The 21,534-nt window shown below is 35.3% G+C and overlaps 3 protein-coding genes across 7 annotated transcripts; 2 read left to right on the forward strand and 1 right to left on the reverse strand.

The window, feature by feature from the left end:
* The first annotated feature begins 4,574 nt into the window (after positions 1 to 4,574).
* Positions 4,575 to 7,293, forward strand: LOC140809745 (putative fasciclin-like arabinogalactan protein 20). The gene is made up of 2 exons (XM_073167465.1): positions 4,575 to 5,624; positions 7,152 to 7,293. Exons 1-2 carry the CDS (start codon positions 4,590 to 4,592, stop codon positions 7,263 to 7,265), a joined length of 1,149 nt encoding a protein of 382 aa, XP_073023566.1. The 5' UTR covers positions 4,575 to 4,589; the 3' UTR covers positions 7,266 to 7,293.
* A 1,636-nt stretch (positions 7,294 to 8,929) lies between these two features.
* Positions 8,930 to 10,337, forward strand: LOC140810109 (probable ribose-5-phosphate isomerase 1). Its single transcript, XM_073167921.1, has one exon. The coding sequence runs from the start codon at positions 9,016 to 9,018 to the stop codon at positions 10,027 to 10,029; it is 1,014 nt and encodes a 337-aa protein (XP_073024022.1). The 5' UTR covers positions 8,930 to 9,015; the 3' UTR covers positions 10,030 to 10,337.
* A 1,442-nt stretch (positions 10,338 to 11,779) lies between these two features.
* Positions 11,780 to 14,735, reverse strand: LOC140810719 (uncharacterized). 5 transcript variants are annotated; one of them, XM_073168601.1, is made up of 9 exons: positions 14,579 to 14,714; positions 14,009 to 14,057; positions 13,475 to 13,797; positions 13,160 to 13,231; positions 13,014 to 13,081; positions 12,751 to 12,898; positions 12,570 to 12,650; positions 12,406 to 12,492; positions 11,780 to 12,274 (listed from the first exon to the last, which is right to left on the reverse strand). In XM_073168601.1, the coding sequence occupies exons 3-9, from the start codon at positions 13,724 to 13,726 to the stop codon at positions 12,194 to 12,196; spliced, it is 789 nt and encodes a 262-aa protein (XP_073024702.1). In that variant the 5' UTR covers positions 13,727 to 13,797; positions 14,009 to 14,057; positions 14,579 to 14,714; the 3' UTR covers positions 11,780 to 12,193. The 5 variants fall into 5 exon arrangements, with proteins under 5 accessions (XP_073024702.1, XP_073024701.1, XP_073024700.1 ...); XM_073168600.1 differs by having other exon boundaries at positions 13,927 to 14,057; XM_073168599.1 differs by having other exon boundaries at positions 14,009 to 14,132.
* Between the last annotated feature and the right edge of the window lie 6,799 nt (positions 14,736 to 21,534).

Here is a 21,534-nt window from a genome sequence, read left to right on the forward strand (position 1 = left end):
TTGATTTTTATTTTAATAATAGAAAAAAATTGCTTTTTAAGTTTTATATATTAATTTTTTTATGATTTCAATATTTTACGTTATCACATTTTATTTTTAGTCTTAAATCTATAAAGTTTTTGTATTTTGGTATTTTTTTCGCCGAGAGCGTGAATGTAACGCACCATGTCAGGACTACATTGTTGTTACGTTATAAAAAATTTATGAAATTATGAAAAATCAAGATAGCGGGTTAAAACTAAATTCGAAAACATAGATGATCAAAATAGTATATCTTTTGTGAAACAGTCTCACGAATCTTTATCTGTGAGACTGGTTAACCCTGTCAATGTTCACAATAAAAAATAATAATCTTATCATAAAAAATAATAATTTTTCATGGATGACCCAAATAAGATATATGTCTCACAAAATAGGACCGTCTCACACAAATTTTTGTATGATCAAAATTATAAAAATATATATGACAACAAATTAAGTTGCTTCAATAATATATCTAAATTTATTTATTGTCTTAAAATGTACTTGGTCACATCTTTCATCCTACTTTTTTGCCTTGTGGGGGATGGATTTGGATTACGGAGAACCTTGTGTTTGTGTCTTAGCAACGACCACAATGGCTTGTTGTGTTCACACGTTACTAACTTATATATTGGGTTTTCTACAAAATAAAACAATGATTTTGACATTACACAAAAATATTATTTTAAGAAAATGCCAGGCGATTGATGGGCAATTTATCCTTTTCTTCCTTAACTTTTTTATTATAAGTTCCTGTTGTTTTCGACCAAAAAAAAAGGGATTTAGCTCTTTATATTGAACAATTTTAGTTTCTTATAATTACAGGTAAAGCTATAGCCCACCGCTGAATGAAGTGATACGTGTGCATATTCTTGGTAAAGAAAATTGAGCAAGCAATTTAGTTTGGGATCCATTGATTATGTCAAAAAAAGAAAGAAAGCCGAGCCGTGTTAAAAAAAAAAATTGATAATTTATAATTTGATAGGAATCCTTGAAATGATATATTAAACCAATATTTCGTTAATCATGTTTTGTCATGTGGGGTGAAAATGACTAATAACGTTAATCACGGTGTGGATCCAATAGATTCCGGTCATAATGCATGTGGGCTTTGGACTTTATATGCATATTCGACTTTATGATTGGAAAATTCAACACCAATTTGTCACCATCTACATCATTTTATTTTAATCAATTGGTGCACTATTTTATATAGTAAAACATATATTTAAAAATGACCAAGGAAAATGTCCCTTTTGGACTAGTACGACTATGTACGAGCCGAGCGCAATCGTGACCATTGAATTATTTCAAACAGTCAAATGAAATAATAAAAATATATATAATTTTTTCCCGAATTTTGTTTGACATAAAATTGAATAGTTGAAAAATGATATAATATTTTGTTACACATTTTCAAAGTATGAACACTGCATTGTAATATACTCTCGGCCTCTTAATTTTGAATAAGAAAATTACATTTTCTTTTCTCTATTTTAATATGAGTTTAAAAATCGATGCATAGAAGAAGTAATGTTGTTCAATAACTTATTTTGAGAAACGTGTACTCATTTCTGGTGAGAATGATGTCGTGGACTGGAAAATCTTGTTGTTAGGTTGAACCAGTGTTTTTATAACCGGACCGTTAATCAAACCGTTCAAGCCTTAAAAAATGATTCAACCGGTTCCACCGGTTCCACCGAACGGTCGAACCGGATAAATAAAATTAATATTTTATTTATTTTATATGATAAATAAAATAGTAAAATATTGATTATTTATATTTTTATAGTTTTTACTTAATTTTTAAGATGAAAATTACAACAAATATCCAAATAAACAGCACTTTTCCGGGTTTTAACCGGTTTTTTCCGGGTAAACCGGTTTTCCGGTTTTTTCTTTATCTCCGGACCGGTCTGGAGGCCGGTTCGCGGTTGAACCTGTCCGACCGGCCGGTCCGGTCCGGTCCGGTTTTGAAAACAGTGGGTTGAACAATAAATTGATTTTTTTTACAAAATAAAAAACGATTCATAAATAAACTTCGAAGTTAAATTTTTATGAGTATGTCTCATGTGAGACAGTCTCACGGATTTTAATCTATGAGACGGGTCAACCCTGCCCATATTCACAATAAAAAGTAATACTCTTAACATAAAAAGTAATACTTTTTCATGGATGACTCAAATAATAGATCCGTCTCATAAATATGATCCGTGAGACTGTCTCACACAAGTTTTTGTCAATTTTTATATATTAAATGTCAAAAGTTATAGAAACCAAATTATAAGTTTGTCGAGGCCTTGCTCCTCTCGCGTCTTGGTCCATTTTGATGTTCGGGTTTTGAATTGGAATTCTCATGAATAATCAATCACCTAAGAATATATTTCATGGTTTACTTTTCTGCACACATCCAGATTTTGAAACAATACACACTCGGTTTATTAATATTTAATATTAAAGATTCACCTCATATAAATCGTTAGACCTAGTAAAGTAATTGCCATATATATATTATATAATTCTTCATTTAAAAATCATCATATTTCGTTACACATTATATTATGAATTTTGTTCATATGATTATTTTTCATCAGCCAGTGTAGTTTTTTTACATAAATATTATGATATTTCAACAAAAATTCACCAAAATAAAAATTTCGCCAATATTTACTAATAACATATTAAAAAAGAGTGGGTCTCATGTAAGACGGATCAACTCTATTCATATTCACAATAAAAAGTAATACTCTTAGTATAAAAAGTAATATTTTTTTATGGATGATCCAAATAAGAGACATATCTCACAAATACGACCCGTGAGACCGTGTCACATAAGTTTTTGTCATTTAAAAATGATTATATTATATTTTGTATCAAACGTTCGCTGTAAAATTATAAGAAATTAGAAAATCATGTAGTTTTCTTTCTATGATATCCTTTAGCTATAACATAATTTCGAAAATCTATTCAATTAAAGTACATAATATATACAAAATATTAAGTTGCAATTATCACTGACAGGAGTTGAGTTACCTTTAATTATACATTTAAAAACTATTTTTTCATCATTTATTTTCATTTCTTTTGTTTGTTTCTTTGTTTTTATTTTTAAAGAAAAATCATTTCACTACTAACAACCTTTCGTTCCCAGTCCCAAACAGGACCATGTAACGATTAATCACCCCTTTGTTCAACAATATCACTTGATAAATTTCAAGACCTCATAAGGACGTTGTCCTCGTGTTCTAATATCTGAAAATTCAGTGTATATAAACGTAACCAGGCTCGGCTGTTGCATCAAAAGGATTCGATTCATTGGAGTGATGAATATACGAGAAATTCTTGTCACATATCCAGGCTTCATCTTGTACACATTTTTCCATCTCTTCTCAAGGGCGGGCACTTCTATCGTCTCCCCTTGTGCGTGCTTGTCCACTTCAACCAATTTTGTTTGATTTAAGGCCACAAAAAACCCAAAATGAATGTGCAATGGGTGATTATCTTCGGTTAGATTTATCACTGTCCAAATCCCCGTTGCACCTGCCTTAAGTATCTATGTCACCGCTGCCCCGAAGGGTTTTACATTGATGCACAAATTTGTAGCTAGGCTCGTCGATGTTGCTAGTATACTCGTACGTTACATTGTAACTTGTGGTGGATGCACTCGATGGGTTTGGAGATGGATATTTGACCGATATACTCAGTATTTTCTTCGTCGTGTCTTACTCGTGTCTAGCTGTTATATGATGATTTCATGATCTTGCTATCAACCTCATTCACCGGATCTCCGGTTGGGTAGGGATATGGGGCATTGTTATACAAAATAGCTGACGCGGACTTGGATTTTGCGAACGTAGGACCTTCGATAGACCATATGCAAACACTGGTGTTGGAGGAATATCGATAGACCATATGTTTTGCTAGATTTGTATAGAGGGCTAATCATATTATGTAGACAAACACATCAAAATAATCATTCAATTGCATTGGATAAGACCCTTTATCTACGTTGACCAAATATAAAAAAAAAATAGTAATCTTATTACGTATCTGTATATATAATCAAACTAAATGTGTGTACTTTTAAAAAATATAATCTTGTTCCAATTATCACAACCTGATAAATTTCTTATTTTAGCTTAAAAATTATTTCATAGCAAATCAACTCAACCACAACTCAACGTCTTTTTCTCACGCAAAGGGAAAATAACATTTTAGGTAGAGTAAAGCTTCCACATATTCTATTATTTTTATCATGTTATCAGTCAATTTACAATCTTAATACACTAATTTGTATTTTTTTTTTCACCGAAATAATGTTCTCTTTTCAAAAACAACAGCTTTAGTTTATCCATTTATGTTCATTGTGCTGCATCGTCTATAAAAATTATATAGTTTTTTTGATAGGTTTTTGTAATTTAATTTCATTCTATGAAAAAAGGTTTTATCCACATTCCGTTGACCACCTAATCAATGGAAGACTCCCACGTGTGCAAGTTACTCCCGCTAAATATCTGCTATTTGTACACAAATCATAACTGCCAGCAGTTGCAAACTCGCACACAGCTATGGCCTCCCACAACCTACTTTCTCTCCTCATCCTGTTATACCTATCTCTCTCCACAGCTCAATCTCCGCAGCCTCGGCCGCCGGAATACCTCCTTAACGCCGTCGATACTCTAGCCAACTCCGGCTATACTGCGATGTCCCTCACACTCCAACTCATCGCTCGTTCCCTCCCCCTACCCTCCTCCTCCGCCACAACCACTACCGCCCTGACAATCTTCTCTCCACCCAACTCCGCCTTCTCTGACAACGGTCAACCCTCCCTGGCCCACATTCTCCTGCACTTCTCTCCGCTTTCACTCTCTTCTTCATCTCTCCTCTCCCTCCCATTCTCCTCCTCTATCCCCACTCTCTCCCCCTCCAGGCACCTTTTTGTAACCTCTTCAAGTAGCCATGATATCTCAATAAATGGCGTAAAGGTCTCTGAATCGCCCATTTTCGATGATGGGTGGGTAATAGCGTACGCCATCGACGACTTTTTCAACCTAAACTTCACCCTCGCAAATTCTACCAAAACTGACACAACAGCAGATTTCCAGTGCCTGAAATTGGAGCGAGTTTCAAGATTCCAGGATGCATCTGGTGTCCTAAAATCAAGAGGGTATTCCATAATTGCCTCGTTTCTTGATTTACAGATCATGGGGTTCCTCGATCGAGGGGATTTCACAGAGAACAATGTGATGAAGTGGACTCTATTCGCACCAGCTGACCTGGATTTAGTACGGTTTTCAGGGGATTTTCTGGGGTACTCTTCTTTGCTCATGAGGCATTTGGTTCCGTGTAAAGTGAGCTGGAGTGATCTTGATGAAATGGTGAATGGTACAGTGATTTCGAATAATGTAGAAGGGTTCAGCTTGGAGATTACAAAAGATGAAGATAATGAAACATTAATGGTGAATGGGGTTGTTATTACATCCCCGGATTTGTATGAAAGTGAATGGCTGGTGATTCATGGGATACAACATGCGATTTCAGAACCGGATAATGAAGATGAGGAATTTGAACTCATGGAGGAATTATCCGAGCAGAGAGTTGAGGTACCGATTTCTGCTGATCATGGAGAGCTTTAGCTTAAACATACAATACTTTTTCTTTCGATTTTGTTCTTCTTTTTGTTCTTTGAGTTGAACTGCGATAACGGATGTGATCTGTATATTGTGTTGTAGTGTTCCTTTTCAAAATTTAAGAATCCTGGTCTCTTTAAGAATGCTGGTCCATTGTGTTGTGCGAGTTGTAATTTTAATAGCATAATGCCGCCCGCACAAAGGAAAGCTAATTATTTTAAGTAATTGCCTGATTGGGTGGCTGAATATTGGGCCTGATTGGGTGATTAGTTCAATTTAGATATCCAATCCAATTAATGCCTTAATCACTCACCGTTAAAAGTACCAATTAGGCCAGGTTGGGCCGGCACGGAGAAAAAATTGAACTGATCCGGTAATGTATTGTGTTTATGTCGTTGGTTCATGCTTGGATTAGGATACCATGAGTAGCAATTATTCTTGCACTTTATATTATCATCTACATGAAATAATAATCAAAATATGATGATTTAGATGACAAATTTTACGTAAGTAAATAATACTTATATGCATATATTAGATTTTTTGAAAAAATATGTCTCATAATGAATGACATTCATTTTAAATACAAATAAATGATTTAACAGAATTTTTCAACTTTCAAATTTATCATTGTGGATTTAAAATATTCTTATTTAATAAATTAAATAAACTTCCTTAGTGGTTAGTTGAATTTCATAATTTGACCCACACAAAATATTCACTTCCGCGGCCCTTTCCTCGTCGTTTTCTTGGACCCATTTCACAAACCCTAGCCCTAATTTCCATTTTCCTACACGCATTTCAATAAACATCGTATTATCTCCTTATCTTCTCAGAATAAAATATTTGGTGGAATGGAATCAATACTAAAAAATTTCCATTTCGCGCCACTCCTTTATGTTCGTTTTGTTGCCTTTATTCGGATACGGATCCTTTCGTGTGTGACTAGAGATGGTCTTGTTACACCATATTATATGCTAAAAACTATATTCAATCCAAAAGAAAAAAAATATGGTAGGAAATTTGCTTGTTCTGATGCCATATTTTCAATAATAATTATCTAGAAATCCATCATTTTATCAAGTTAATCAGATGGATATGGAAGAACAAATAACTAATCTTTTTTGGGTTGATGCAAGAATGTTAATCAATTATGAGTATTTTGATGACTGGATTATTGTGTAGTCGTGTTGTGATTTCATGTAGCTGTCAAAAATTTGAGATGCATGGATTATTATGTTTTAATGTTGTTAAAGTATATGATGTGAAAGACGTAAAATAAAGTTCTAGAGCATTTAACTTGAATAGGTAGACGACAAAGTTAGGAGTGGAGTGATACACAATTATATGAGCAATGAAGTCGAAGAAAATCTTAAGCTACCAAGTACATAACGATATAGAAAACTTTGTAGAATGCTCGTAAGACTGGCAACCGAAGCATTCGTTCAGGCATCAACTTTCTCCTTGGTGCATAATTTGGTGTTTGATCTAACCACGCAGATCATGGAAATGCGTTTGATGGAAGTGAGTCAAGACAACATTAGTGGTGTCAGGACATCACCTATGGGACTTTCCATGAACAAGCAAAAAAATTCAAGAAAAGAATTGGTATGAAAAGATCGAGACGATTGAATAATTATGTAGAACTTCAATCAAAATGAGGAAAAATTGAGAGTCAAGGTAAGTAGATTATTACTATTGATATTCTTTTGGAAACAAAAATTATCTAGTTGCTTATTTTTTCGATCATTATAGGACACTGTAACACAAGATGAATTGCACGTATCTTGTTCCGTATCTCTGGTATCTCATGTATTTCTTTAAACAACTGGAAGTCGATTCAAATTTATCGAATTATTGATTATATGAAATTTATTGATATTTTTAAAAAAATTATGTGTAAAAATCTTAAAATAAATAAATAAAAAAAACCTTTCCTAGGAGGTGAAAATGTTAGTTATAAATTTATAATCTATATTTTTATTTAATGTAGATGTCACTTGATTATCTGTAATATTCTCTTGAAGTCATGAATTTTAATAAAGATATAGCCGATGCATATTATGGAGTAGTTGTTTTCGTGTTTTGAGTACACATTATGTAACTAACTTTTAGTTTTATCAGATACTTCATGATGAAAATATTATAAGTTTTAATTCAAGCAATAGCATATCAATAGTGTTATATTGTTAAAAAAATTATTTATTGACAAAAGAAAAATTGACAATACTCATTTAATTCGGAGAAATGATATGAATAAAGTTAACTATAAACATATTATTATACTATTTAATTTTAAAATAATTAATTTAAATTAATAGAATTGAACTATATATATAATTTCTTATAAAATAAATTTAAGGAAAAGTTGTGGACAAGTTTTTTTCAGAAGCCATGCCAAAATCCGGTACAAATATTTGACACGAAAGACAAAAAAAAACAATGTAAAAAAAAAGGCATTTGTTTGTCTCTAAAAAATGTGTGTTTTGTTTACTTAATAAACTAGGCCACTACTAATTACATAAAAGAGAGTGTTTTGGAGAGCTTTTTATATTATATAAAGAGTGAGTCTCATATGAGACCGTTTTACGGATCTTAATTTGTGAGATGGATCAACCATATTCATATTCACAATAAAAAGTAATACTCTTAGCATAAAAAATAATACTTTTTCATGAATGATCCAAATAAAAGATCCGTCTCACAAATACGATCCGTAAGACCGTCTCATACAAGTTTTTGTCTTACATAAAAGAGAGTGTTTTGGAGAGTGTTTTCATATTATTTTGAAATCAGTTAGAATTTAAAGTTGATAGTGTTTGAAAATATAAGTCTAAAGTTAAGACAAACTAAAATTTAAGTATTTAAAGAATAATTACTTCCGAACTTAATTTTTAATTAAATGATAACCATATCCTTAAACTATATAAAATTGATATATTTAATTATCTAAAATTTGATACTCACACCATAAACAACGTGTTTATGTAATTATTATTATATTATGAATATTGTATCGAAATTAATTTATTATTTATAACATGAATGCTTTGGAAAAAGTATATGATTAATAAAAAATATATTAAAAATGACAAATTTGTAAAAATACACAAAAGAAATAATGGAAATGCAAACAATATAAAAATGAAAATATTATTTAAAAAATAAATTTAATATGATAAATATTTTAAGGATTACTAAAACAGGGCCATGCCAAAAATCAGAATAAACGATGCCGTTTGATGCAGAGCACCGTGTGCTGGAGGATCTGGATTCGCATCTAATATCTGCTCTTTGCCCATAAAATCTTCTATATTTTGTTTTCAAACGTTTCATAGATTTTTCTCTCCTTTTCATACAATTGATGCTGCATTGTCCCGATGCGTTTCTGGGAGCATGTTATAGCCATTCGATTTCTTATCCTCCCTCGTTCAACTTGGGAACCCAATTCTTTACCTTTTTGATTTTTTGTGGTATTTATATATTCAATTCTAGATACCTAGCCATGGCAGTAGCCAACCCACATTCGCATGTCTTACTCTCCGAATCCCACACCGCGGTCGACCCGCCTACTCTCATGGGAACATCCACCGTGTCTCCGTCTTCGGTCTCCCTCACACAGGATGATTTGAAAAGAATCGCCGCTTTTAAGGCGGTGGAGCACGTCAAATCTGGCATGGTCGTTGGCCTCGGCACCGGATCTACAGCCAAACACGCCGTGGATCGAATTGCAGAGCTTCTGCGTCTGGGGGAGCTTAAAGATATTGTTGGCATACCCACTTCGACCAAAACTTTTGATCAAGCGTTGTCTTTGGGGATTCCTTTATCGGATCTTGACTCTCACCCTGTTATCGATTTAGCCATTGACGGAGCTGATGAGGTGGACCCAGCCATGAACCTAGTTAAAGGTCGCGGTGGATCGTTACTGAGGGAAAAGATGGTAGAATCCGTGAGCAAGAAATTCATTGTTATAGTAGATGAATCCAAATTGGTGAAGCATATCGGGGGTAGTGAGTTGGCTATGCCGGTAGAGATTATCCCTTTTTGTTGGAATCATTCGCTGAACAGGCTTGTGAACCTGTTTTCTTATGCTGGTTGTGTGGGGGAGCTTCGGAAGTGTGCAGAGAGTGGGAAGCCCTCCGTGACCGATAACGGAAATTATGTCATTGACCTGTATTTTGAGAAGGATATCGGGGATTTAGACGAAGCCAGTGATGCCATATTGAGGCTTCCCGGGATTGTAGAGCACGGCATGTTTATAGGATTGGCTTCCTCAGTGATTGTCGCAGGTGTCAGTGGCCTTACCATCAAGACTCAAGTAGGGAGTGAGGTGGAAGTAGAGTCTTTCTGTTACAGTGAATTGAGGAATGGGTTTTAGTTTTGCTGAATTTTTTTATTTATGTCTAGGTCTGTTGGGAAACAAAGTTTTGTTATTGAGTCAGGGGACTCACTCCAGTTTGACTCATTTCCTAATTTTAAAAGGAAAATTTTGGGTGCTGCTTATGCTAAAAATTCATCGAATTGATGACGGAATTTTCTTAGTCTTGTCAATGCCAAAAGGCTTCTTTATTTAATGATGATGATATTTTAGCTGCAAAGATGATTCTTGATCTGCTTTACTGGCGTGTCTTTTCCAAAGAGTGCTTTCTTGTGTTTGACTTGTGCATTGGTTATAAAAGTAGAGTTGGTTTTATGTGTTTTTACGGATCATATTCTGCAGCTCTACTTGTCCAATTCCTTGTTTGCTAAATGGCTTGTAGTTTTTCATTTTTGGTTAACTGAGGCTAGTAGACAAAACCAAACACATCTCTGCTCACGTTGGATAATGCCTATTTTTCTACTCCAATTCCATGTTTTGTGGCACGGAATCAAGTTTTATGTCCGATTTGAATTGTTATTTGGGTAGTTACTTGATGTTCTTGACAGCACTGAATCCACAGTCACAGGAATATCATGCATTAAAGTTGCGACCTTTTTCGTTTGAGATCCCTCCCGACCTTGGAGTTTCCTATCATAAGCTCTGTGATTAAAACCAAATACCGCCTCTCTTTGAAAATGAATGAAGACAATATCACTTGATTATGGACGGGAATGTGGTTTCCGGACATGACAATTATGCAAGAATACACTCTCACCCATTTGATTATGTCACGATCGAGTAGTCAGTTAAACTAAATTCAATGAATGGTTTGAGTTATATCAGATTCATGCGCCTACATACTGATATCTGTATGCGACACTTGTGGAGCCTAAGAGTTGTGAACCCCTAAAAATGTTCGTACCTTACTTTCTCGATTAGTTTTGATTCGTTGTATCCACCCAAAGTTTGATCACTTTGAAAGACTGATAGTTGCCAACAAATTAGTTTAACAGCTGATCTGGTGGTTTTCCCACGAGTAGAATAGTGTAAGAGGTAGAAAATGATGTGGAGGTTAAATTTAAGATCGAAGCTCTTTTGTGTATGGGAGGAATGAAAATCCATTTCTTTATGCAGAGAGCACTGTAGAAACTTATGCTTCTTTTAAGAAATTGTAGGAATGTGGGGAGGGAAAGGGGAGAGCAACCAATGCTGCAAGCAGCCTTCCTCTTCCTCCATGAAAAAACATGAACTTGCTACGAAATGAAATCTTTTTTACTGTACTTGGTAAAAAATATCTATTGGAACAGTTTAAATCGTTGGCCGATACATATATTATATAATATAACCACTGGCATTCTGATCGTCATCCTGATAACTATAAATATCTGAAATGATAATTAATGATAAATATGATGAAGAAGAAAATTGAGAGAAGCAAGCAACTAGGTTCCCATTGGATTGATAAAAGTCAGTAGCCGCCCGCTCTCTTCCTATATCTCCAACGTCACATTCTGGGACGTTTTGAATTCATCCAAACTATAACGTTGATTGACCTTATCAATATTTTTTAAAAAACTATCCATATATTGAATAATTGAGTTCAATCATTACATTGAAATTAATAACGACCAACTTTCATATATCTAATTAATCGTACGACACCAATAAATTGTCCTCATTACCGCAAACCTAACATTCGATAGTCAACAAATCCAAGCAAAATCATGGAGTTGCTCACCTATAAAGACAAGGACATCACTTCAGTAGAAAAACAAAATCGCGTCGCTTTCTTTCTTTCTGAATTTTGATGTGAAGCGAACCATATTTATATATGTTCAAAAGAAATTATAAAATAGTATGCAACACCTATTCTAAACTGGTGTCACCATAATATATCATATCGCTGAAAGATTAGTATTTTTTTTTTACAAATTCACAATTGTAATATTTGTGCTCTGGATATCCATAAGGCATGTACAATTGGTTCTTTAGAGGTGCATAATGAAATGAAATCCCACCTCAAAACTTATGCTGTAATAATAAACTTTAAAAGAGTTCAGTGTATAGGATGAAACCATAACGCCATTCATCACCATAGATGAACTTTTTGGACAGCTACTTCCTTCGTCAGGTAGATCAAAAGCAACATCACAGGATCGAACATCGTATCCAGTTCCAACAGTTAGTGTACGGTCATAATACGATGCTGATGCACAGTCAATGAACCGGTTTCTTCGTCAGATGAAGAAGCGGATACATTAGCCTGTCGTAAAAGAATCCAAAATATTTCTTTTGAGTAAGAAAGATTTTAGCTGATTCAAGATTGAATCTTTCTGATGTTTTCTTTCTTCAGGTGTGGAATGAAAGTTAGAAATGATTGACGATTTTTTTTACCTGTTGGCGTCTGTGCAGGATAGAAGTTACTGCTTTCAGTATAATACATATTGGTAGAATAATCCCAGCAATTCTTAGCAGCAGCAACTGTCATTTTTGAAAGAAACATTAGGAAAAATATTTGTCAATAACTTCCATTGATTTAGGTTACTCCATGATCTTACAATCATAAATGGGAAAGAAAAGTTCCCTGCCCGACTAACAGCTATCGGAAGGACATGCCGCAAAATTAGGAGAACCATAAACTGCAAAAACAGATTATGAAAAAAAGAACTGCTGTTAAAAAATCTACCTATCAGCATAGAGCCAAGTCGTGTGTAACTTGTACAGAAACAGAGAAATTACTATTATGGCGACCGAGCGACAGAAAATGATACTTCTTGATGTCGAATAAGCATACTCCTCATAGTTCGGATCCAAGAAACTGCGATCTGTTGAAACCATTGCAATAAGGCGAGGATTGTTTAAATCTCGAGTAATTTGCCAATTTCCCCTGCTTAGATTAAACTGGTTGAGTGATATAAGAAATCATGTATGAATGAGTAAATTTCAACCAAGTTACGAGCTAAATGAGTTCCAGACCCCGACAATGAAAGCACAAGAAGTACCTGAAGTTCAGAGGGAGTTCCCTCAAACGAAAGATGGGGGGTGGTGCTGTATATCCCGGCTTGAATTGCTGAAACAATCATATACAAGAATTAGTCCACCAAGAATTGAAACTTAACGAAACAAAGCTTACGCGGATAGTCACAACCTGATGGCATATTTCACATATTGTGTCGCCCTTCTCGTTGCACCACTTTTGTACGCATTTACGGTGAGCATACTGGAATTAAACCAAACATTAGTATAAGCTGTTTTGAGAATCCTTCTCTATAAATGCTGCGAAAAAAATATTGAATTGGCTAAGTTCACATCTATTTATATAGCTAATTTAAAATGGAGTAACCGGTTTTATATGTGTAGAGATAATACAGGTACATAAATAGAACATAAATAGAAAAGGAAAATAATATATTCTTTAATCTTTACAACAAATGGCAACACTAATGACAAGAGGGCAACCAACCTTGAGGCTGCCACAGCATGAGCATGGAGTCTCCATTTTCGAATCCACATCTTCGTCCTGGCATATCCTACACTCCACGAGTTTTCTTGGAGATAAACTAGATTCAGAATCCTCGTGGGACGAACATGTAATCATCGCGTCGTCACCTGTGATTTTTTCCCCATGTTTAGGCGAGTTTCTACTCTGTATTGCAGCTTCCAAGGTTGATTCCGTGAGCAAGCGATCAACAAGTAAAACAAAGTGATCCCCCATCTTCTATCAAATATTTTCAATCAGCTGTTTGATTATAAAAATAGCTGAGACTACCAGTCCTTGGAATTAACCTGAGGAAAATGAAACAAAAGTTCTATCAAAGTTTTGTTGGAAACTCATTCATTTCCTTTGTTTGAAGAAGCATTTAAACTCAGTTTCCCAACAAATATAGAGTAACAAGGTGGAAAACAGGGGAGAACGTAGACAGGTCAAACAATATATGAAAAGCCTTTGAAATTTTTATGTGTGATTTTCTTTTCAACAAAAACAAATTTTGCACGCCTGAGAACATTTGATCTTCTTCTTGACACCTCCTTGCCTCATTTTCTGGCTACGCCAATACAGAAAAATATCAAGATGGACAAAAAACCAGCAGGAAACCACCTTAAGAACGAATAGATGAGTGCTACAAAAATAAGGAAATAAAAAGAACATGAAAACGCGAATAGATGGTCTGAAAATAGGAAGGAAGAACGAGGACAAAAATAAACTTGACAATCAAAATTAATAAAGTGTGCTCTTTCCCCAAAAAAGGAACCTTGGATGATAAAGAGCCGGAAAAAGGATAAGATAAAAGAAAAGAAGAGACGAAAAAACAAGTTACGCCAAAAATAACAAAACCCATGTCACAAAAGCACACAGAGAATTAAGCCCATGATTCATCAGCAAGAAAAGAAAGCAAGACATCAGGGAAAGACTCGAAGGAGAAAAATCGAGCATACCCGGTAGAAAAAAAAAGTGATCTTTATCACAATACAATGTCAAAACCGAAAAAAACAGAGCATACAAAAAGTAATAGGAACTATAAAATAATACTTGGAAAGATGAATATGGCAGGAAAAAGAGACTTACAAGATGGGAATCGGATATCTGAAAGGTAAGAAATCCTTTCTTCCTTAGAGAAGGCCGAAGTTTTGGGGAAGAAGCAAGAGTGTTCCTATACCTCCCCAGTTCAAATCCTTGTTTCCATATATAAGTTCATATATATATATACACCCACACATACGTGCTACATAGGTTTTTTTTAAAAAAAAATAATACCGATTTTCTTTATTGGTTGTTTAAAAAGAAAAATGTGACGAAATCACTTCTTCGCTTCGTTCTTATCTTTCGCATTTCTTTCCGTCAAATATTTGACTAGAATAGTAAAGTAAAACAAAAATCCCATTTATGAAAAAGAACTATACAATACGTATTTGGCCTAAAAGGGATGTTGGCTGAAATATTACTTCTGCAGTTTATCAATTAATCCTTACTCAAAGCTAAATTTTCAAATATTCAACCATGCAACAGTGGACTCTGTCAACTGAAAACCATTTTCTTGATAAATAACACACTATCAATTTTAATCATAGAAGAGACTCAACGCCAAAAAATTTGACTGCAAAATCTTTCGAGAAACTTGGACGTATGCAATTTAATTGTTTGGTTGACTAATTGTGGTGGAGTTAGTTGCTAAAAAATGTGAAAATCGTCAGTCTCCATACCAATTTTTTTGGTGTTTTGTTGACAAATGACAACTGTGTAATAGGTCATTGGTTTTTTCTTTGGTTTGGTTGGTAATCTTCCACGACCAAATATGGCAATTATTATTTTCTTCTTGTTTCTTTCTTTCTTTATTCATTTCTTTAGCATACCAATAAAATTAGTGTGAGAGAAGTAATATCTTAGTGTAAAATTAGTGTAAGAGGAGTAATATTTTATTTGCAGAGACTTGATAATATAATGTGATTATTAGGTCCTGCAGTATTCTGAAATTATAATTCGAACTACAAAATCCTTTACTATTGATCGCCATGCAATGATTCATAATTATATCAATTACAAATTAAGCATTATTAAAAAGCAAAATGGTCCTCTATATGATTGCGACTTCTCGGTTTCAGCCTGATAATCGGGTATAATTAGTTGGGCAGGTAATTTAAAAGATCGTCATACTTCAATTTTGTGGATAACCTAATCCTGATTCGAAAATTAAGAATATCAAACAGAACAATAAAATTGGTCATTATTTAAACCTCATGGCTATAAATGCATACTTCATATGATACGTTACATAATAATTTACTGAACAAACCTAAGACAAGAAATAAACGAAGAACTGACAAAAAGTCCCCATTTTTTCCCTTAATTTGTTCAGTGATTTATTGATTGAGCTCTAATATTTTTTTCTCATAGGATTCGAAACTCAAAACTAATCCAGCTTGCTTGCCCTCCAGTTTTGTTCCCCATGCACGAGAGATCATATTTCATAAGGCATACCGATCGAAGAGATTTGTTGGTTTCATAAAATCTGTAATCTTGTTTATTTCCATGTATAATTTTTCCCAAATCAAGAGCGAACTGCAAATACATGTAAAATTGTGGTTAACTGATTTTTTTTTTCCTTTTTATGACCAATTACGTTACTAGGCTAGTTCGAGCTAGCCGAACTCTTGAAAAGTAGAAAAGGAAGAATGGGAAAACTTAGAGGATATGTCGCTCAAGAAAAGAATTGAAGCATCAACACCACCTTCATGTGATTTTTATTTGAGGAGATCGCCGTGCCGTGCTGTACGTTGGTTGACTCCCAAGAATTTTATTTTTTGGAGTCAACTCCAAGAGCTTTGCACGTAAATCAGATTTTTTTAATAAATAGAACAGTAGAGATATATCAAACCAAATTAGGTAAGATTACATCGGTAATTACAGAAAACAAAGGGATGATTCAACCTTCAAGATCATACAAAGAAATGTCTTTAGCTAATGCATGAGTCGTATGATTCGTTGATCTTCAAACAAAAACTAATGAAACAACTTGGATATCCAAGGGTAGGACTTGCAATCTTCAATAATGAGTCTAAGGGTGGATGAGTCATGTGCAGAGGAATTTAAGGCATAGCAAATCAAAAGTGATATTGATTGATTGAGTTCGAAAGGTGTAAATCTTTTTTATCTAGCTGAGACCTTCCCTAATCCTCAATGCTTCGACAATCGAAGGAATGCAAATACCTGGAAGATTGCCATGAATTGCGGTTATAACTGATCTAATAAGGTTTCTGATAATGCAGTCATACCCAGGGGTCCCGAGACTGCAAGAAATTGTTGCATCTACGTTACATTTCAGAAAATTTTCTATAGGATTCTTCTAGCTATGAATAATTTGTTACCGATACGAAGAATGATGAGCTGCTTGATTGTCATTGAGAACCGAGTGGAAGATAATGGTTGCATATCTACTCTTTGCATTCCACATCACATTATATATTTAAGTTGGAAGAATAAATAAGTAACAGTTAACAGAATAATATTTTTAAGAGAATTTAAGCTTAATAATATTATTATAATTTTAATGAATTGTTAGTATGATATAAATGATGCTATAGAGTTTTAAAGGCTTTTCGGAAAATATATCTTATCGACTTATCAAATTATTTAATATATTTTTAGTCCAGATTGAGTTCTATTACAGCAAGAATGGTGAATGAAAATCTTATTCTGAATGAATGTTGTGATACAATGCTTGAGCCTTTTTAACTACCGGGAGTGTCTAACTTCCTCAACTAAACTGGAAAATAGTTACAACTACTTTTTATTATTATCTATAATAGCCCCCCCTCAAGATGTACTGTAAATATTCTTGACAGACATCTTGGACATTAGTTGTGAGAGAGTTGACAGGGGAAGTGGCTTGGTAAACATGTCGGCTAGTTGGAGATGAGAACGAATGGGTAAAAGCTTGATAGACCCATCCTTTATTCTGTCACGAATGAAATGGCAATCGATCTCGATGTGCTTGGTACGTTCGTGGAAAATAGGATTGTTAGCAAGATGAATTGTGGAGAGATTGTCACAAAATATGGTTGCTGGTGTTGTAAGAGTAATCTGTAGATCTCGAAGTAATTGAGTGAGCCATACCACTTCACTTGTTGTAGCTGCTAGTGCTCTGTACTCAGCTTCAGTGGATGACTTGGATATTGTTGGTTGCTTTTGGATTTCCAGGAAATTAGTGCATCTCCAAGAAAAACACAAAAACCCGTGGTGGATTTTCTGGTGTCAGGGCAAGTAGCCCAATCAGCATCTGAAAATGCTTTTAATTGTATGGAAGATGTTGCGGGAAAGAAAATTCCTTGGCCAGGATTAGTTTTGAGGTATCTTAGAACCTGTTGTACTGCATGTAAATGAGGAGTCCGTGGCTTGGACACAAATTGGCTAAGCTTGTGGACTGCAAACATGATGTCTGGTCTTGATAAAGTCAGGTAAAGTAGACGTCCAATGATGCGTCTGTATGATGTGCTATCTGGAAGGGGATCTCCATCCATAGAGTTGAGACATAAATGTGGTGTCATAGGCACTTTCGCTGGTTTACATGACAGTAAACCAGAATCTTCAAGGAGTTGTAATGTATAGTGACGTTGAGACAAGTAAATGCCCTTTGACGATCTAGCTATTTCAAGCCCGATGAAGTATTTAAGATCACCCAAATCCTTTAGTTTGAACTTGCTTTGTAAATCAGCCTTTAGTTCTTGAATAAGAGAAAGAGAAGGGCCTGTGATGATGATATCATCAACATATACTAGCAAGGCTAGAAATGAGTTGCCAGATCCTCTTATGAACATTGTGTGATCCGACTGAGATTGCTTGAATCCCGAATCCAGTAAGGCTTGAGAAAACTTAGTGTACCATTGCCTAGACGCTTGTCTGAGACCATAAATGGATTTGTGAAGATGACAGACAAGTTTTGATGCTTCTGGATGTTGCTGTTTATGGGAATAATAGCCAAGTGGGAGCTCCATGTAAACTTCTTCAGATAGATCCCCATTTAAGAATGCATTGTTAACATCTAATTGAGCTAAAACCCAATTTTTACTTGCTGCCAAGGCAAGAAAAACTTTGACAGTAGCTAGTTTTGCAACAGGGGAAAAGGTTTCAAAGAAATCCACGCCTTCTTGTTGAGTGTAACCCTTAGCAACTAACCGTGCCTTATATCTATCAACTGAGCCATCAGATTTGTATTTGATTTTGTACACCCAACGACAACCAATTGGTTGCTTTCCCGGAGGAAGAGTAACTATAGACCATGTGTGGTTAGCATGCATGGCATCTAGTTCCTCCTTCATTGCTGCCCGCCAATAGTCAAGTTTGACTGCTTGATGATAAAACTGAGGCTCAAAATGAGATGAAATGTTGAGCACAAGGTTCTTGTATGGCTGGGATAATGAATCATAAGAGATGCAATGAGTTAGGGGATAAGAACTTGCCGATGATGGGGGTGAATTGTGGTGCAGCATATGGCAGTGATAGTCTCTTAGATAGGAAGGGGGTTTAGATGTCCTTGAGGAGCTGCGAGTGACAGCTAAAGGTAATGAATCAGAAGACATGATTTCAGGTTCATCATGTGTATCAGTGGCCATATTCTCAATGTGTATGTTTGAATGAACATTGTTCTCAGAAGGTGGAGTCACTTGTGCATGGATGGGTTCATTTAACCGCTGATCAAAGTGCATATGCGATGGAATATGACTGTCCAAAGGATCTTGTGTCTCCATATGAGCTGGTTTAGGGAGAACAATTGAAGGAAATGGATCAAAGATCTCTTCTGTAGATGGTATATAGGAGAAGGGAAATATTGACTCATGAAAATTTACATCTCTGGAGACGAATATTTCTTTACTTCGCATATCCATCAGCTTGTAGCCTTTCATACCCGGTGGGTAGCCTAAGAAAACACATAAGCGTGCTCTTGGCATAAATTTGTCACGTTGAGCGGCTAAAGTAGAAGCAAATGCAAGACATCCGAAGACCCGTAAGTGTGTATAGTCAACTGATTTCTGATGCAACAGTTCATATGGCGACTTGTTTTGAGTAGATGGAGATGGAACACGATTCACTAAGTAAGTGGCAGTCATGATGCACTCACTCCACAGACCTAGTGGCACATGAGACTGAAAAAACAAGGAACGAGCAACATTAAGTAAGTGTTGATGCTTTCTCTCTACTACCGAGTTTTGTTGCGGTGTTGCAACACAGGAAAACTGATGTAATATTCCTCTATTCTGACATAATTCTGTAAATGCAAGTTCTTTAGCATTGTCTGCTCGAAATGCCTTAATTCTTCCATTGAATTGTGTCTCAATCATGTTGCAAAACATGGAGACTTTACTGGAAGCTTCAGATTTGTGTTGCATGAGGAAAATCCATGTGAATCTTGTGCAATCATCAACTAAAGTCAAAAAATATCTTTGTTTATTGACTGTGGGAATATGGTAAGGTCCCCATATGTCACAATGTATAAGGTCAAAAGCATTTGGAGACTTATTATTACTATGAACAAAATGTAGCTTTCTTTGTTTTGCTACTGGACAAACTGTACAAGGTGTGTTGCTTTGAAAATCAGCAATATCAGAAGGAAAATGTGTTCTTAAACTCTGTAGGACTTTCAGTGATGGATGTCCAAGTCTGTTGTGCCAAATTTGTGCCCCAACTTGATTGATCGAAGCCTCTGGATAAAGTGAGCTAGCATCCAGAACATATAGGCCATCTATCCTCTTACCCTTGCCAATCATCTTCTTGGCTGCCATGTCCTGAATTATGAACGAGTCAGAGTAGAAACTGATCATACTCTGCGTTGTGGCAATAAGGGAACTGACAGACAGCAGATTAAACTTAAATTCGGGTATGTAAAGGACATCCAACAAGACCAAAGAAGCACCCAACTTAATGTCCCCATAGAACTTAACTTCCACATGTGCATTGTTAGGCAGAGTTACTTTGGAGTTTTCCACTGCCTTAAGCGAAACAAAAGCATTTGCACTTGAACAAATGTGTCTAGATGCACCCGAATCAACTATCCAACAAGTGGAAGAATTCAGAGTACTTGGGATTGAAATGGATAAACAAGTACCTGAGATAGCCGGAGATTTGTCACCCTCGTGTTGTTCATCTTTCTTGTCAGTAGCGGAAAGTTGCTGAATCATCATGGCCATGAATTGTTCCATTTGATTCTTGTCGATATTCTGGAAAGCATTTGAGGCTGGACCAAAATTGTTTGGCCTGGACTCTTGCTGAGAGGCTTGATTAGTCTCTTGGTGAACAAAAGCAGCCTGACCTTTGTTCCCCATTTTGTATTTTGTCTTGTATCCAGGTGGGAATCCATGTACTTTGTAACAATTCTCAATCGTATGACCATGAAAATTGCAATGAGTACAGAATGGCCTGCCTTTTGAAAACTTTGGTGGCATTCGGTTGTTGAATTGTGACTGAGTTTGTTCATTTTTGAGTGCAAACGCCATGTTGTGATTTGAGATATTCATGGCGCCTTGATTTCCAATGGATCTTTGTCTTTCTTCTTGTACCACAAGAGCAAACACTCGGCTGATTGGTGGCAAAGGATCAAGCAGTAAAACTTGACTCCTAATATGTGTAAATGACTCGTTTAACCCCATAAGAAAGATCATTGTGTATTCCATTTGAACATATGTTTCAAGATTTTTGACCCCAGTGCAACTACATTTTCCACAGCTGCACATTGGTCGAAAATGATTTAATTCTTCCCAAATAGCCTTGATTTTTGTGAAATAAACACTAACCGGATCTTGTTCTTGTCGAAGAGTGACCAAGTCTCGGCGCAGTTGAAAGATTCTAGGGCCATTGCTTTGCTGAAATCTATCCCTAAGATCATTCCAGATGTCTTCTGCTGAGTCCGCAAACAGAATGCTTGCTGATATATCTTTGGAGACTGAGTTTAGTAGCCAAGAGATGACTATATTGTTATTCCGAACCCATGCGCTGAGTAAATGGATTTCAGAAGCAGTTGGCTTACAAATCGA

This window comes from Primulina eburnea, chromosome 13 (assembly GCF_022965805.1).
Source record: "Primulina eburnea isolate SZY01 chromosome 13, ASM2296580v1, whole genome shotgun sequence".
Classification (NCBI taxonomy): domain Eukaryota; kingdom Viridiplantae; phylum Streptophyta; class Magnoliopsida; order Lamiales; family Gesneriaceae; genus Primulina; species Primulina eburnea.

Excerpts from the sequence above, each read along its gene's own strand:
- LOC140809745 (XM_073167465.1), top strand. The coding sequence starts at position 4,590 with ATGGCCTCCCACAACCTACTTTCTCTCCTCATCCTGTTATACCTATCT. Across the intron at positions 5,625-7,151 it reads TATCCGAGCAGAGAGTTGAG|ATCATGGAAATGCGTTTGAT; the intron begins GTACCGATTTCT and ends CTAACCACGCAG.
- LOC140810109 (XM_073167921.1), top strand. The coding sequence starts at position 9,016 with ATGCTGCATTGTCCCGATGCGTTTCTGGGAGCATGTTATAGCCATTCG.
- LOC140810719 (XM_073168597.1), bottom strand. The coding sequence starts at position 13,726 with ATGGGGGATCACTTTGTTTTACTTGTTGATCGCTTGCTCACGGAATCA. Across the intron at positions 12,651-12,750 it reads GTCGCTCGGTCGCCATAATA|TTTATGGTTCTCCTAATTTT; the intron begins GTAATTTCTCTG and ends CTGTTTTTGCAG. Across the intron at positions 12,493-12,569 it reads TTTCTTTCCCATTTATGATT|TTGCTGCTGCTAAGAATTGC; the intron begins GTAAGATCATGG and ends CAAAAATGACAG.